Source organism: Diceros bicornis, chromosome 20 (genome assembly GCF_020826845.1).
Source record: "Diceros bicornis minor isolate mBicDic1 chromosome 20, mDicBic1.mat.cur, whole genome shotgun sequence".
Taxonomy (NCBI): Eukaryota; Metazoa; Chordata; class Mammalia; order Perissodactyla; family Rhinocerotidae; genus Diceros; species Diceros bicornis.
The window spans coordinates 12683188-12702313 of NC_080759.1; the positions used below are offsets into that span (position 1 = coordinate 12683188).

General features: G+C 34.3%; 1 protein-coding gene across 3 annotated transcripts in view; it reads right to left on the reverse strand.

Annotated features, from left to right (window-relative positions):
- Positions 1 to 19126, reverse strand: part of RNF180 (ring finger protein 180) — a 246717-nt gene that overhangs the window by 180335 nt on the left and 47256 nt on the right. For all 3 annotated transcript variants that reach the window (XM_058564005.1, XM_058564004.1, XM_058564006.1), the window contains exons 3-4: positions 3619 to 3714; positions 1045 to 2004 (exon numbers count right to left, since the gene is read on the reverse strand). In XM_058564005.1, coding sequence (XP_058419988.1) covers positions 1045 to 2004; positions 3619 to 3714 — 1056 coding nt within the window. The remainder of the gene's footprint in view (positions 1 to 1044; positions 2005 to 3618; positions 3715 to 19126) is intronic.

A 19126-nucleotide genomic window follows, 5' to 3' on the forward strand; every position in this document is an offset into this window, starting at 1 on the left:
ATCAAGTATAATTATCATACTTCTTTGAAATTTCTATTTATAAAGAACTATTTTACAGCCCTCCACATTATTTTTAAGATATTCTTTCTGAATATTCACTTAACATAAGATCATCTCCAATTTATCTAGGTTTAAGTCAAATTTTCAACAAAAATTTTGAATTTTACAGCTTAAATTAAAGTATAAATTAAACTATAAAGTATATTATAATGGTGCTAAAACATATTCATTTTTACATTCTACAATATATGCTTTGATGCCACATTACACCATCACTTGCAAATAAACCAAACTGGAATGCTCTTGTCAGCAACCAGTCAAAAATATTATAAACAATTACCTCTAATCATAATTATACTATCTAACCAAGAGATGAAAAATATCTAATCTGACTGAAGAACTCAATGCAGTAATTTTATTTTATTCTGTCTATGACTAGGATCATAAGCAATGAGTTCACTTAACTGTTTTTAAAAGAATGAACTATTATGTAAAGTTGCTTTCTATATTTCAGCTCGGAGGACATTGTTAATATTCAACATACTGATTAATAAGTACTATCTATTATGAACAATAATAAATGCAATTTTGCAAAAACAGTTTACAAAGAAATATACTAGTCCTCAAACTTCCAAATTTTCATGAGCATCTCATCTATTGGCTTTAATTGGTTTCCTCAGCACCTAACATTTGTTGTTCAGTCCCTTCACACATCCTACTCTTGATCATATCATTATAAATACAGGAATTCAAACCACAGAGAAGTACACTCTCCTATAAAATTACAGTAAGGGTCAACTATACCTAAGATAATTTTCACAATTTAGCGCAGTTAACCATATCTGCAACCTGTGGGCACGTAATTAAATAAGGGTCCTTGAAAATATCCATTTAAGCTAAATGTGATGAAAGTGAAATGAGAAATGTAATTTCAAAAATCATTAAAACCAAGTTTTTATAACACAAGTATTCAAAGTTAGCTCCTCTCCCCAAACCCCAACATTTATAATACAGAATTTTTAGTAAACTCTTTTAAAAAATTACCTGCTTCTGCAGCCATCTTTCCTGCCTTCGTTGTTTCCTTCTCAGATTCTTCAACTTGCTCCTTTCTCTCTTATTGAGCCTCTGATTAACGGCATCCAATGAAAAACTGCCTGAGCGTAGCAAGTCCAGATGAGAGAGGTGTTCTTCCTGGTATGAGGCCTCCAGCATGCTCCTGTCAGCCGAGGGCGGGTCCATCATGAAAGTCAGGTCGTTAGAACTAGCATGATCAGAGTACACTGCAGAAGCTTCTAGACCACACTGAAATTCTCCTCCTCTTTGTGTCTGGGTCTCATGGGGAGCCACTGAAAATCTTTGCAGCAGCATATTAGGATCAAAACTAGATGAAATCTGAAAAGAACAGCTATTTGTACTAGATTCTAAAGGCAAGCCTGAAAGGTCAGTAGGCTGTGTTTCATTTAGCCTGGGATAGGCAGTTGTCTTACTATGTATTTCATATAAAGTGGGTAATAAAGTCAGTTTCTCACTGATGTTCAGATCCAAACTATGTGATTTTCTATGAAAAGCTCTTGTAGTGCATCTGCCAGTCACAAGCTGGGGAACAAAAAGCTGGCATTTTGGATCTGATGCTTTGAAGAGCAGTTTTTTGTTCTTCATCTCAAAATATGTTGACCGTACCTCCAGGCAGAGTGCTTCTGTTAATCTTCCAGGGCCATTATTATTTTGAGCCATATTTAAAAGCTCGTAATTTCTGATTTTGGAGGCGCCACCTGTCAGCAGAGTTCCCTTGTCACAACCTGACTGAACTCTAGGATGCGACAAGTACTGCAGTGATGCTCTCATTAGTCGGCGCCCCCGTGCTGGCTGATAATCGGTCCGGCTCTTGGAGAAATGTACAGCTGCAAGCTGGCCACAGGAACATTTTGGAGTGCTGACAAAATTAAAGCCCCCTAAACGGGCCCCACAGAAAGGGCAATTCAGTTTTCCAACTGTCCACTCGGCCTACAGGTAATAAAGGAAAATAAAGACAATGCTTTCATTGTAAAGTAATCAAAGAGCATGTGAGTTTTTGCATTTTTTTCTTAAAGCCCACCACGTGAAAGTTTCCTGCCACAGAAGAGGCTAGCTTTCTGTTTTCTGATTAGCAGACAGAACAGCAAATGGAAACAAGCCTTCTAACAAAGAGAGATAAGCAGCTCCACAGTTCTCGAATGATAACATATTGCACATCATGCCCTTCTAAACAATACTCCTAAGAATTCTAAGAGTCTCTTAAATAATAGGTTGAATATGGATACAGTGTGAACTAATGAAAAGAAAAATACACTATGGAACCAGGAAGCAAATCAGTCTACAGAGCTTAATTTGCAAGTAAAATCTCACAGAAAAGTGTCTGTTTTGATACAGTTCTTGCATACCAAGCACTGTGGGAGGGAACTTCACCCAATCAACAGAATAAAGCTCTTCCTGCCTTTTTACATACAACCAAAAGATCTCGGTTGCATACATCAGGCAGTGTCTTTTCTATACTCAGATTGGAAATTAATACTGAAGTGGCTTAAAATTATCTTTTCAACAGAGACAGTGGAATATCTGCAGAATCCTAATACATTTTGTAAAGTTCAGGACACTTACAAGCAGTGCACTGGTATCTTCCCAGGAAATCACTACAATGTGAGAATGGATGCAAGGGATATCTATCTAATGTTATTTTTTAACCAAAAAAAGTAAGCTAGGCAGCGGGGAAAGGCAACTATATTTTTCCAAAAATCATATTACTTACACTTTTCTAAGACTTAGGAGTTTTGAATTGTGAGAAATGATGATACCATACTGTTAACAAGGTGAGTTCTTGCTCTTATAATATTTCACTAAGAATCCTTAAAAGTGTGATATTTTGTCTTTGATTGTGTCAATAAGATAATTATCTAGTTTATTTTACATGTTTGTGCGTACATGAATGATACATACAGGATATTTCATTCACTCAGTAAACACTGTTCTAGGTGCTGAGGATATAGTAATAGACAAAATATAAAAACCCCTGACTTCATGAGCTTATATTCTAGTAGGGGAGCTAGGCAATTGACAAGATCAGTAGGCCATATGTATGTGTGGGTGAGTGTGTACATATGTATGTGTGTGTGTGGATGCAGATGTGTATAATAATGCGTATATATTTATGTATGTCATATATACTTATGCATATTTACTAGTACTATATTTTACTTATAGGGTGTGTGTAAAATATAGATAGGTATATAAAGCAGAGAAGGGAGAAAGTAAGTATGAAGAGTGGTAACAGTGCGGAGGGGCAGCTGATAGATTGGCCAGGCAATGCCTCATTGAGAGTAAAGACCTATGGAAATGAGGGAACAAGTGAATATCTATGGGAAGAGCTTTCATGGAAGAGGAAATACCAAGTGCAAAGTCTGATGGAGAAAAGTACTTGGAGCACTCCAGTAATAATGAAAAAGCCAGTAAGTGTAATCAAGAGTTACATACCCTTTCGTGTCTCTTGAAACAATGCATCCCAGAAAAATAGCTCTAAAATGAGGACAAAAACATTCTGAAGGTAGTATATTCCCAATTTTACTCAGAAACTAAAGAACTTACTTTTTGTATTAGGCAGTTTATCCATTCTGGAAGGGCTTCTATATTCATGTGCCACACATGACAAATATTTTGATCATCAGCTGAATCATGTCTATCCTGTTATATCAAAATATACTATTAGTCATTACCAGTTCAGAATTTATTTCACAAATTTCATATTTGAGTAAAACACAAAAATTCAATTTTAGCTAGGAAGGAAATACACACTGCTCTCTTCTCCCCACTCCCATCCCCCAAAACAAACCCATACAGACAAAAAAAAAATTTTCAGAAATAACTACTTGAGAATTTTAAAACAACAAAAAGGACTCCATTTCATTTAGTTCATCAAATTAAATTTAAAATTTAGCAGTAAGTTACTGAGTGGACAGATCCGGTGCCCTATTCTTTTTTTTGTATGTGAGAAAAAACAGTGCCATTCACGACAACTTTCCCCAGCCTTCAATCTTTGATACTATCTGGATTCTACTAATGACAGAATAAAGGATTTGACATATTCTCTATTAAGATGCTCAAGAAAAGTGCAAGAGGATGGGGGAGAGGAGCAAATGTGCAGGCAGCTGGAAAAGCTCTGACTCAACTTCAGCTGTGTTTAAGAACAAGAAAAATTTCAAAAAGAGATACTTTGGCTTTCTGAAGTAGATTTATAGAAATAAATGTGAAATAAACACATAGATGCAGAGATTAGATTGGTGGTTACTAAAGGGGAAGGAGGGAGGGAGGTGAGTGAAAGGGGTGACAGGGAGAAAAAAAAAAAAAGGAAAGAAATGTGATATATAGTGGAGACAGTATGGTTCTCCAAGATGTCAGAAAAATATAACGCAGGCCAGGGTGGAAATTACTACCTATATAACCATAGGCCAGTTGCTTTACCTCTCTGGGGCTCAGTTTCTTTACCTGTAAAATACTGCTAGATAATTGCTCAAGTCCTTTCTGGGTCTACAAAACTTGATTCTATGAAAGAACAGAAAAGGGTTGCTTGAGAAGAAAAAGGAAAGGGTACGGCTCCTGCCCATATACCTTTTCCTAGGATCAGATTTTACATAGAAGCAGCTCTGCAAGTTGCCAAAGCAGAATTCTCTTTTAGATTTCCCAAGCAGATGCACTACCAGTTACTATAATCAGGTTAACAAAAGACAAGGAAATCACTAAATACACCTTATAAGTTTGTATTCACAGTGACATGAATGAAACAGGACTGACTCTCTTTAAGAATCTTCTACTGAATAATCTACATCAGATTGTGACTTGGAGCCAGGATCACCCAGAATTTCTAGGTTTAATTTCCTAAGTTGGTCCCTCTGGACCTTGTATCACTTTTCTCTTCCATCAGTAGATCTTAAGATACTAAATGGTGGCCTGATGTAGACAAAAAGTTTCAGTGTGACTTATTTACATATTGGAAAGATCTATAAAGAAGGCATCTTAATCTAATTTCTGCCAGGCTCCCAAAAAATCACAATGTAAATTAAAAGGGAAAAGGAACTTGAGCTATTGTTACATGTTAGATCACATTTCATTACTTTGTACACTGTATACAGCAGTATTTTATATATCATAAACAATAATCAGTGCTAAACCAAATTCAAGATTATAAAGGTGAAAGAAAACTTTTGTTAAAAGGTTTGAAATTTTTCCAATTCTAATGTTTTAAAAATCTATAACACAGGTTGAAAATATTTCAATGGCAAATAGAAAGTCTGTTGTGAAGGTTTATAGCTGGCGAAAGACAAACTTTATAGTTTTATTCATGATGCCTAAACTCTAATTCTTGTTAACAAAATGCAACTTTCCATGCCAATAGTGAAAATAATGAGAGAGGGCCATGGCAATACAAAGAGGATATTATTGGATGGAAGAAAAGTTAGAAAGAGAAGAGAAGAAGTCTCTGGCTCAATCATCTTACTGCTCCCTAATACACGTCTCCTCACAAGAGTTTCAGGCAAACATAAACGAAGGTTTATTTTATTTTAGATTCTCATAAAATGATATAGGGAAAATTTAGGCAGAGAAGGATGTAATTACTGGTTTCAAGATGGCAAAGCGAGTATCTATTCCAGTCTATCTTCCTTACCCAACCACAGGACCTATAAAAGACATTTAAAAAAAAAAGGGGGGGACTCAATAGCTGAACTAGAAAATACAGATGGGGAGATTTCAATGAATCAAAAATTATGAGGAACCTCTGAAAGATTAATGAGGGAAACAACAGAATAATAGATGAGAACAACACAAAGAATGGTCCAGGCCAAAGTGGTAGAAACTAGAAATAAAAAGGGCCCTGGGACCCCGTGGCTTAGCGGTTAAGTATGCGTGCTCCGCTACTGGCAGCCCAGGTTCGGATCCCAGGCGCGCACCGACGCACCGCTTGTCCAGCCAAGCTGAGGCGGCATCCCACATACAGCAACTAGAAGGATGTGCAACTATGACATACAACTATCTACTGGGGCTTTGGGAAGAAAAAGGGGAAAAAAAGAGGAGGATTGGCAATAGATGTTAGCTCAGGGCTGGTCTTCCTCAGCCAAAAGAAAAAAAAGGGGGGCCCTGGGAAACGATTCAAGGTGGGGCTGAAATCTATCTGTCTCCAGGAGAGAGTAATACTTGGGGCAGAGAAATAGGGCAACATCCCAGGGTGGCTGGAAAGGCCTGGAAAAAATGGGTAGCATTTGCAGCAAGTCCAGAAGACGAGCTACTGAGGACCAATCTCTATTCTCACTGAAAATAGTATCATGACGTATAAAGAGTGTGATGTAGACTTGTTTGTACTAATAAGTCTAATTAGTCTAATAAATCTAATCTCTAATACATATTGTTTTTTAAAAGTGAAAGACAAGTAAATACACTTTGAGTTATGATATTAAAAGTATATACAACCTAAAAAAATGGTACTATAATTTTTCTATGGATAAATACACATTTAAATGCATAGAAAAAGTACCTAAAAGGCTGTGTACCAAGTTGATAACACTGGTTAGATTTGAAAGAAGAAAGAAGACCAAGATTAGGAGAGTAACTAACAGCAAACTTTAACTCTTCCATAATTGTTTTAATGGGAGAATATATTAAATTATACTTAGATAACTAAAAATTATTTAAAAAATTGATTCAAATAAAAATAAAATATATTGATTACTTCTGATTCTGGCAATGGTGGAGTAAGTGGTATTAGACATGCTCTCACCATTATAATTATTAAAACAAGGCGAAATATATTAAACAATTGTTTTAAGATATTGGACAAAAGAAAGCACAGGATTGTGATTTCTGAGAGAAGGAAAATAAATGAAGTGAGCCTAAATGCTGGATTTCTGCCTGGGCAACTTTCACAACTTTGGTGCAGGGAGGAGGAACCCAAGCAGAGCACAGCAGCCTTGCTGATAAGATGGAGAATAGAGTCTGTAGAGGCTAAATAGCTAGAATTTACAGGACATTGTACTGGCAAGGAGAGGCCTATAAATAGAAAAAGTTCCAAAAATCTGTATAGAGATTCCTTTAAATTTTTGGTTAAATACCAATATAGACACATGTAAAGTAAGATATCAAGAACCAAATAAAGGAAATTTACCAAGAAAAAGATATCTACTAGGGAGCTGTAAACTTAACTATTCACACAGAGCTCACAGCAAGGCTGGGAAGATGTTCAGGCTCCAACCAGCCAGAGTAGAATGATCTCAGTGAACATCTGGGGTATTTAGAAGAGATTCCAGAAGAGTCCTGCCTTAGGAGTAGGGCTAAATTAGCCCTAGAGTAAAGGCTACTAATAGCAACCCAACAAGGCTTAAAAATAAGCCTCCAAAGAATGAAATTCAATCACTAGTAACTTATACGCCTGCAAAAACACTGTTTAAAGGAAGACAATAATATCCAGACACTCAATAACGTTAAATCTAAATGTCCAACCTACAAGAAAAATTACTATATACGTACAAAGCAGAAAAAATGTGACCCATAACCAGGAGAAAAATTGATCAAAAGAATATACCCAGAAAAAGGTGGAGATGATTGAATAAGCAGATAAAGACATTAAACCAGCTATTATAAATATATTCAAGTATTAAAAGAAAAACATGAGCATAATGAAAAGAGAAATTAAGTCTTAAAGTAACACCAAATGAATGGTATATCTAGAGATGAAAACTATATCTGAAATGAAAAATTTCACTTAACAACAAATTAGATACTGAAGAAGAAAATATCAGTTAACATGAACATATAGAAATGAAAATGAAAAAAAATCAAGCTTAAAGAGAAAAAAAGTCAAAAAATGAGCAAAACCTCAGTGACCTGTGGGAAACATCAGTCTAATGTACACGTAAATGGAGGAAAGGCAGGATAACAGTAGAATAAATCATGGCCAAATTTTCCAAAGCCCATAGATCCAAGAAGCTCAGTGACTTCCAAATAGTGTAAACACACAGGAAACTACACTGTGGCATTTAATAGTCAAATTGCTGAAATCCAGTGATAAAAGAAAGCATCAAAAGAAAACAGGCATCTCACAAACAAGAGAAAGAAGATAACAATGACGTTTAGAATGCCACTTAGGGCCATGAAGGAATAAGAGTTCAGAATTAACTTCCTGCCACAAACAACTAGAGACTGGACAAAATGTAAGAAATAACTATTTTCAGACAGTGGGACAACAGGTAGTGAAGCACTATGATTTCCAAGAGAAATAAAACAAACAAATTGAGCCTACAATCATCTGGAGGCAATTAACAGAGCACAATACACATGAAGAAGGAACCCCAACAGATCCTGGTTAACTTTTAGAGTTGAAGAAACAGAAATCAGATTTTATAGAGGTTAAGGAAAGCTAAAATTTGCAGAGCATGGTACCCAATAGAAAGAAAAAGAAGAAAAAGAAAAAATGAGCTCCAGAAATCCTCTTGAGTCTTTGATCAAATTCCAACATGGTCATGCTTAAAGTAAAATCCCAGGAGACTGTGCTAAGAACACCTACAGGAGACAGAATAATTATAGGGGAGCTATAAGCTGAAAAATTCCAAGAGCTCACATAGGGCCAGAAATCATTATGTTCCAACTAGCCTGATGGAAAAGGATTCATTAAATAATGAAGCATTCAGTATAGACTCAAGGAGTCATATCATAAAAATGGGGCTAAATTAGCCCTAGAATAAAGACTACTTTAAATCTGCCCTAAAGAACCTAAAAACAGGCTTCTAAATTATCCAACTTATCTACAAATAACTGCTAGAGAGAACAAAACAGAAAAGCCTTTAAAGGAATAAAACAAAGTATAACACTCAACAACAGGAAATTTAAAGTGTTTGGTATCCAGTCAAAGTCCAACATGGTACAGGCCTGGAGGAGAAGAACAGCAGCCACTGAGGAAAAGGCACAAAATTCTATCCAGATCCTTCTCCCTTGTCTCTCCAAGAGAATAAAAGTCTTAAATTACCAGGAGAAAGGCAAAAAACACTATGACCCTTAGGGCACTGATAAACAACAATAAAAAATCCTCTACCCTTGAGGGAGGGGAAGGAATACAATGCTGGACCCAGAACTATAACTGGAAGGGAGAGGAGTATTGAGAAGGCCAAACCCCTAAGACCCAGGGACGCAGTGTCTGCTAAGACTGAGGAAGTCACGAAAGGAAGATGGATACAAAGTAAGGGAGAGCAAGGAAAGCTGGTATCCATGAGCATGAATTGAAACTCATGCCAGTTTCATTGTCTCTGATCTTAATAGTGTGGGTATATGTCAGAGAAACTAGAATCCTTCATCACAGAGCTAAATACACATCTATCTGGCCCAGGACGTGGAGAAGCTGATCTAGGATCCAGGGCAAGATGGAAAAGTTACAGGCTTGTTGAAGTGACTGTTCCACTTCAACAAGGTGAGGCAGCATAATAAAACTATAGGGATGGTGAATAGATCAGTAATTGTCAGGCTTGGAGGCGGGGGGGAAGAAGGGACTCACTATGAAGGGCCAGCATGGGAGAATTTGGGGGGATAATGGAACTGTTCTATATCTTGATTGTAGTTATGCATAATCAACCATATGCATTTGTGAAAACCCAGGGAACTGTATACCACAGAGTAGTTTTGCTATATATAAAATGTTTTAAATGAAGGTGAAATAAAGATTTTTTCATAGACACAAACTCTATAAGAAATCATCACTAGTAAACTTCAATTATAAGACATGCCAAAGGAAGTTCTTCAGTATAAGGAAAATTTCCTCAAATGGAACTTGGATCAACACAATTGAATAAAGTGATCCTGACGTGATAAATATGTTGGTAAATGTAAAATATGTATTTTTCTTTTCAATTTTCTTTAACATATGTTAAAGCAGAATGTTAACAATGTATTATAGAGTTGATATAGGCAAAAATAAAATGTATGAAAATAATAATACAAAGAATAAGCAGCAAGAAATGGAAGCATACTGAGTAATATTCTCACTCTATACATACTGTGGTATAACATAATTCAAAGAAAGATTGTGTTAAATTAAGGATGCATATCATATTGTAAACCAAAGAGTAACCACTAAGGGGAGCAAAAAGTACCCTAAAAGGCGAACAGAAGACAAAAGGAATTCTGAAAATAATTAATCCAAAAAGACAGTAAAAGAAGAAACCAGAAGACAGAACATAAAATAGGAAATAAATATTAGATTTAAACTGAAACATATTAATATTTACACTAAATGTAAATGGTCTAAATACTCCAATTACAAACCAGAGAATATCAGATTGGATAACAAAAGAAAACTATATATTATACGCAAGAAATTCACTGTAATATAAAGACATAGATAGGTTAAATTCTAAAGGATACAAAACTTTTCTCATGCAAACTCAAATCAAAGGAAAGCTGGAGTTGCTATGTTAATATCAGACAAAGCAGATTTCAGAACAAGCGATATTATCAGGGATAAAAAAAAACTTTTCATAATTAAAAATGAGTCAATTCATCACAAAGGCATAACAGTTGTAAGTATGTATACACCTAATAGCAGAACTTGAAAATGCTTGAAGCAAAAGCTGACAGAACTTAAGAGGAAATGGACAAAACTATAATTATAGTTGAAAATTTCAGCGTTTCTCTCATAAACCTGTAGAACAAGTAGACAGAAACTCAGTAAGAATATATAAACATTTAGACAACACTATCAATCAAATGACACTTGTGAAACACTATACCCAACAACAGCAGAACAGATATTTGTTTAAAGTGCACATGGAATATGCTCTGAGACCATTTGTTGGACCATTATTTAGATTTGAAAGGAATAAAGTAATACTAAGTGTGTTCTCTGACTAAAATTGAATTAAATTAGAAAAAATAGCAGAAAGGTATCTGAAAAATTCCCAAATCTGTGGAAATTAAAAAACATACTTCTAAATAAACTATGGGTCAAAGAAGAAATCATAAGAGAAATTAGAAAATACTTCAAATTAAATGAAAAGGAAAACACACATATTAAAATTTGTAGGATGCAGAGGGGCTGGCCCAGTGGCACAAGCAGTTAAGTGCGCACGCTCTGCTGCAGCGGCCTGGGGTTCGCGTTTGGATCCAGGTGCGCACCAACGCACTGCTTGGCAAGCCACGTTGTGGTGGTGTCCCATATAAAGTGGAGGAAGATGGGCACGGATGTTAGCCCAGGGACAGTCTTCCTCAGCAAAAAAAGAGGAAGATTGGCAGATGTTAGCACAGGGCTGATCTCCTCACAAAAGAAAAAAAAAAAAATTGTAGAATGCAGATAAGGCAGTGGCCCGAGGAAACTTCAGAATGTAAATATTTATATTTGAAGAAAGAAAGGTCTAAAATCAATGATTTAAGCTTCCAACTTAGAAAGCTACAAGACGAGCAAAATAAATCTAAAGTAAGCAGAAGGAAGAAAATAATACGTATCAGAAATTAATAAAATAGAAAATAGACATATAGAATAAAACTGAAAGATATATTTTTTAAACATCAATGAAATTAACATGTCACTAACTAGACGGAACAAGAGAAGAAAAACACAAACGACCAATATTAGGGAAAAGAAGAAACATCATTATAGAATCAATGACATTAAAAGAATAATAATGGTAACCACCAATCTGTTCTCTGTGTCTATGTGTTTGTTTATCTTGCACATGAGTGAAATCATACAGTATTTGTCTTTCTGCATCTGACTTATTTTGCTTAGCATAACAGAGGGGAAAGGAGCAGGGGGAGACTGAAAGTGTTAAAGGGGCAGGTGTACAGTGAGAGATGGCAACTAGACTTTTGGTGGTGAATACAATATAGTCTATACAAAGTCGAAATATAATGATGTACTCCTGAAATTTATATAATGTTATAAACCAATGTTACCTCAGTTAAAAAAATTATGAGACACAAAAGATGATTTGTGACTTAAAAAAAAAGAATAATGAAATATAGCGAAAAATTTTATGAAAAAAATTTGCAACCTAGATGAAATAAAATTCTTAAAAGACACAAATTACCTAAATGAATCAAGAATAAATAGACTATATAAACAGCCCTACATCAATTAAATAAGCTAAATTTGAAAATAAAACCTGTCCCCCTCCAAAAAAACTCCAGGCACAGGTGACTTTTCTCATGAACTGTATTAAACAGCTAAGGAAGAAACGTACAAATCCTATAGAAATTCTTACAGAAAATTGAGTAAGATGAAACACTTCCTAACTCATTTTATGAAGCCAGTATTATCATGATTTTTTTAAAAGACAAAGATATCACAAGTAAAGACATCCACAAACCAACATCTCTCATGAACACTCCATCAAAAATCCTTGATAAAATATTGGTAAGAAAAATTTAGCAACATATTATCACATATGTAGAAAATACTAAGGAATCCGCAATATAAAATCAATATACAGATTCAACTATATTTCTTTAAACTAGCCGCAAAAGACTAGAATGAGCAACCTGTAAAAATACCAATTATAACAGCATCAAAAAACATGAACAACTTGGGAATAAATTTAACACAATACGTACAAGACCAGTCCACTGAAAACTAGAAAACATTGCTAAAAGAATTAAGGAAGACATAATGGTGTGTATCTCAGGAATGAAAGATTGGTCTAGCATTCAAAATCATTCAATATAATTCAACATATTAATAGAATACAAAAGAAAAATATGAAGAACATTTTGATACATGTAAAAAAATCATTTGATAAAATTCAACATCCATTCATGATAAAAATTCTCAGAAAACTACGAATAGAAGGGAACTTTCTAAACCTGATAAAGGGCATCTATGAAAAACCTACAGCTAAACTCATACTCAATGGTGAAAAAGTCAATTCTTTTACTCTAAGATCTGGAACAAGATGTCTTCATTCTCACCATTTCTATTCCACATTGTATTGATGGTCCAAGTCAATACAGTATGGCAAGAAAAAAATAAAAGACATATAGATTAAAAATAAAGAAAATAACAATGAGATACAACTTTACCACCACTAAAATAGCTATCATAAAAAAAAATAAAGAAAACACAAAATAAGTGTTGGTAAGGATGTGGAGAAATTGGAACTCTTGTACATTTGTGGTGCAAATGTAAAATGGTACAGCTGTTGAGGAAAATAGTTTTGTTGTTCCTCAATAAGTTAAACATAGAATTACCAATTGGCCTAACAATTTCACTCCTGGGTGTCTACAAACAAAAAACTTTGTGTACAAACAAAAACTTGTACACAAATGTTCAGAGCAGCACTACTGACAACAGCCAAAAGGGGGAAACAACCCAAATGTCCATCTACTGGTGAACGTATAAACTAAATGCGGTATATCTGTATAATGAAATATTGTTCAGCCATAAAAAGGCATGAAATAGTGATACATGCTGTAACATGGATAAACCCTGAAAACAAGCTAGGTGAAAGAAGTCAGATACAAAAGCCTACATATTGTGTGATTCCATTTGTATTCAATATCCAGGGTCAGCAAATCCAGAGAGACAGAAACTAGTTGCCAGGGGTTTGGGGGAAGGGGAAATGGGAAGTGACTGCTTAATGAGTATGGGCTTTCCTCTTGGGGTGATGAAAATGTTCTGGAACTAGACAGTGATGATGGTTGCACAACATTGTAAATATACTAAATATCACTAGTGGTAAATTTTATGTTATGTATATTTGAGCACAATTTCTTAAAAAGAACAAAATGACTTTTTTTATTCACAGACAACACAATGTGAAGAAAATACCAAGGAATTCACCAAGAAAGCTGTTAAATTTAAAAATTAGCATAATTTCAGTACACAATGTCAATATATAAATTTCTGTGTATTATATTTCTGTGTATTAACACCAAACAATGGGGAAGTGAAAATTTTTAAAATATCACTTACAATAGCAACAAAAACCTAAACTACTTAGGTATAAATCTGACACAATAAATCTGTCTACTGAAAACTACAAAACACTATACAGAGAAATTAAAGAAGACCTAATTAAACCAAGAAATATAGCATGTTCATGGATCAAAAGGTTCAATATTATTAAGATGTCAATTCTTCTCATATTCATCTATGGATCAATACAATCCCACTTAAAATCTCAGAAGGTTTTTTATAGAAATTGATAAATAGTTTGAAAATTTTACATAAAAATGCTAAATGACCTAAATCACCCCAAATATTTTGCAACAGAAGAAGAAAGGTGGAGGACATACACTATCCAATTTCAACACTTACTAGATCAATGGAACAGAGTCCAAAAATAGACCTGTATATATGGTCAATTGATTTTCGGCAAATATGTCAAGGTAATGAAAAAAGACAGACTTTTCAATAACCACATGAAAAGAAGCATAACATGATTAGTTACTAGTGAAACGCAAATTCAAACCACAATGAGATACCCCTCGGTATATTTATTACAATAGCTAATTTAAAAAAAAGGAAAAAGAAAAGAACTGGCAATATCAGTACTGACAAAGATATAGAGCAACTGAAACTATCATACATTGCCAGTGGGAATGTAAATGATATAGTTATTTTAGAAAACAGTTTGTCAGTTTCTTAAAAAGCTATGTCTACACTGACACAAGACCTGGCAGTTCCTTGTAATAACCAAGAGAAATGAAAATATATGTCCGCATAAAGATTTGTATACAAACATTCATAGCAACTTTATTATAGCTCAAAACTGCAAACACCCTAAATATCCATCAAAAACTATGGCATCCATACAAGGGATAAACAACTATGGGGTTCACACAATGGAGTAATATTCAGTAATGAAAAGGAATGAGCTATTGATATATGCAATAATGTGAATCAATCTCAAAAACACTATGCTGAGCATAAAAAGCAGACATAAAACAATATAAACCATATGATTTCATTTATAAGAAACTCCAGAAAAGACTGAATGTTGTACATCTTGATAATGGTGGCAGGTATGTGAGTATGTATACATTTGTCAAACTCATTGAAATGTTCATTTTATCATATGTAAATTATACCCTAATAAAACTTATTTAAAAAAAATAATAAATAAAATTATCCTTAAAGAAAAGTGATCAACAAACACTTGCAAATCATAAAATTTTTAGTTGATAAGCTCATGGGGCATGCATTATCTTGGTCCTCTTTGTACCCTCAGATCACAAGATAGCGTCTGAAATGCAACAGATACTTAATAAATGCTTGGTGAATGAAAAAATGCCTATTCTGTATCAAATTTTATAGATTTTTTTCATTACTCTTTACCTTCCCTGGCCCCTGCAGTTTTTAAAGTATTTTCTTCAAACTACTGAAGATTGCCAAAAATGTGCATTGATAACAGTGTGCTTGTTTTTACTTTCTGTATTAGAAAAAATTCATTTAAAAATCTGGATTCTTAATGATTTGGTCACATATGAGCCAAGGTCCATTACAACAAATTTAAATGGACTATACAAATCTATTTTTTAAAGAACCTTGGGAAATTGATTGGAAGTGACTTGATAAAAATAAGCAGTGTAGCTTTACCTAAATAATTTGCCTTGCAAACAAAATGAAAGTATAGATAAAATTTTTGAAGAATAGAATTAATCTTATAAACATCCATATTCATACACATTAGCCCCTTCCATTAGGAGCTGACAGTTACGCAGACTAGTATAACTCTTAACGAATTCTTAAAAAGGCTCTCAAAGAATATAAACTAGAATTGACAAATACAGTCATCTTTACTTCATTATTAGACCCAGAATTTTTTCTGACTTTTCAAGGTTCTACCTATGAACTAAATAAATAAATAAATATTTCTACATTAGTACAAAGAATAACAGAATATTAATGTCAAGTAAGTTAATGGCAATCAACCTATCAATATTTATTGAGTGATTACTAGATACAATGTGGACCATAAAAGGGAGTGAAGAAACTTATTTATATGCCAGGGACCATGTTAGGTACCTTATACTTATTATCTCATTTTATTCTTTCATTGTACATATTCCATTATTTCATTTAATCATATAAAATGATCATTATATTCAATCACATAAGATTGATCATGGTACTAAGAAATCACTGTCTACTATAAATTCTAGCTATGAGAATAAACATTGGAGTCATAGTTCTAGGTAGGTGAAGGAAATTTTACAATATACTTCTTATTTTCACTAGGTAACAAACACTTGTACTGTGCTTACTATGCCCAGGCACTGTTTATTTTACAGATAAGGAAACTGAAACAAAAGAAATTAAGTAACTTTTATGTAACTTGTTGAAGGTCACATAGTAAACTGCAAAGCAAGGATTTCCATCCAGGCAGTCTAGCTTCAGAACTCATGTCCTCAGTCACTAAGCTTCTACCATTACTTCCTATACCAAGTAAGTATTATGGTTTTTAAGGCAACTTTCTTACATCTTTAGCCCCTGTATGTTTTAAGGCATGATACTACTATTCTTCTATAGGCTCACAAAAAAGCAAAACAAAAGAGAATAAAACAAACAAACAAAACCTGAGGCATGACGTTTTTAAATTAACCAAAAACAATACTCTAACTTATACAAAGGAAAGGTAGGTTTAGAAAAAATTCCACAGTTGATTCTGCTATGTGAGCTCTAGCCCAATTTCCTTCAAGAACTATTAATATAAAGCAAGAACAAATTTTTCTCTAAATACTTAAAAGTTAAAGCATACTTTCATGCCAATCAAAAAGAGGAAAATCAGTGACAGTAATTGATACAGGTGGGAGGAACATAAAAGGCTGGATTAAGAGTGTTAATACTCTGTTTCCTTTTCTGAAAACTTAGATATGGCAGACAACCAACGTAAACACAGAAGCCTCAATTACAAATGAGACTGCCAAGGACTTCACCTGTATTTACACATACACAGTCTTAGAAAAAACATATACGTATGTATGATATTCGTGATATTTACTTCCAATATAATTTTACAGGTAAAATAGGACATAAACTATTAAGTTTGTAAGTCTACAGTCACTTAATTTTAAAAAATCACACAAATATATGTGAAAACAAGTTTTAATAGATGTATTTTAAGATGAATGATTAAACTGAGCAATCTGATTTGAGATATTTAAAGCCTTTAAAGTAGTGTCACAATAGGTTACCTCCTTGGGAAAAAATAAATTGAAAATTTTAAAAACTATATTATTAGGATTTAAAAAAACCTTACTACAGATTTTTCATGTCTCAAATTTTCACATGGAGGAAGGAGGAAGAGAAGGAGGAAAAAGCAACTAACATCCAATTTCACTTAATGCTGTCAGAAAAATGTTGACAAAATATTTTGTAAATGAAATAATTTGTTCAAGCAGCAGGGGGAGCTAATGCATTGTTATTTTGTTTTTGTTTTTTAAGGGTGGAGAATGTTTTCAGTTGCTGTGTACGAGAACAGTTCATTTTAAAATTACAGATTTGACACATCTTCTTATCATCTAATGATCTTTAAGATTTTTAATTAAGCAGAACAGATTAAATACAAAAAGTTGACGTAAGCAATTATTTTGAAAGATGTTTAACATTTGGCATTTCCAAAGCTAGTAATAAGACTCCCTTAGCTAATCTGTTAAAAGTGAGCCAACTATATTATTTAACTACTGCAGCTATAAACACTACAGGGAAAAGATCAGGTAACAAAAATGTCATTTAGATTAACATTATTAATTAAATGTTTGCAGTGTTACAAATGTAAAGGAACCAAATTATACTGGACTGCTTGGTTTTTCTATTTGTACTCTGAGAAGATATTTCAAGGCTGAAAACTTTTTTAGTCAAAAGGTTAGAATGAATGAAAAAAAACTGAAAGCCTCATGTAAAGCCAGCTGGGCTGGCCCCGTGGCTTAGAGGTTAAGTGCGCGCGCTCCGCTGCTGGCAGCCGGGGTTCGGATCCCGGGCGCGCACCGATGCAACGCTTGTCCGGCCATGCTGAGGCCGCGTCCCACATACACCAACTATAAGGATGTGCAGCTATGACATACAACTATCTACTGGGGCCTTGGGGGAAAAAAAAAGGCAGATAGTCTCCCTGCATCCACTCTTGCTACCTTTCTAATGCATTCTTCACACAATAGCCAAAATTATCTTATTAAAATTCAAGGTCATGTCACCCCTTTTCAGTGACTTCTCAGCTTAGGATAAAAATCAAAGTCCTTAATTTGGCTTACAGACCATAAATGATCTAACCAATACCCATCTTTCTAGCCTCAAATCTTGTCAAACTCCCTCTTAATCTCTGAACTCAAATCATGGAAATCTAGTCCCATGGATACACCACATTCTCTCCACCCCAGGGTCTTTGAACATGCTGGTCACAAAGCTTGGAACATTCTCGCTCCTCTACTGCCCTCAATACTCATCCACCATATCTCCACACAAGTCACTTCCTCAGAAAAGGCTTTCCCTTATAACCAACTCCAATCCTCTGTCTATATCCTATTTTTATGGCTCCCTATACTTTTCCTTTTGCCACTTACACAGCTAACAATTTAATATTTATGATTGACCACTATCCTGAAGGCTTCACAATGATTTTGTCCTTTTCTCTTTTCTCCTGTTCGTTGAATTTCCAGTGCCTATGACAGCCCCTGTCGTGTCTCAGTCAACTTGGGCTGCCACAACAAAACTAAGTATGGAATAAATATATGCTAACACTAAGAAAAAGAAACATAAAAATACACAAAATGTAATAAACAATAAAAATGATTTATTTCAATATTATAGCCATTGAAGGAAAGATATCACCAGGATAATAAAGCCAGAGAGAAAATGAGCAAAATATCTAGCCAAAAGAGATGAAGGAGAAGGTATATAATCCAATAATCAACTCAACATTCATTGATCATATTTATGGCCACCACTGTATTGGCAGTGGTGTTACAAAGATGAAACACTTCACAGCCTAGTCATGGAAAAAGAGGCATAACCCAATAATTATAATGCTTTATGGTAAGTATTAGACCATTCTTCGGTTCCCATTTTCCTCAACTCACTGGACTCTGGTACCTGCCCCTACAACTCTCACAACCTACAATGAACGTTGAC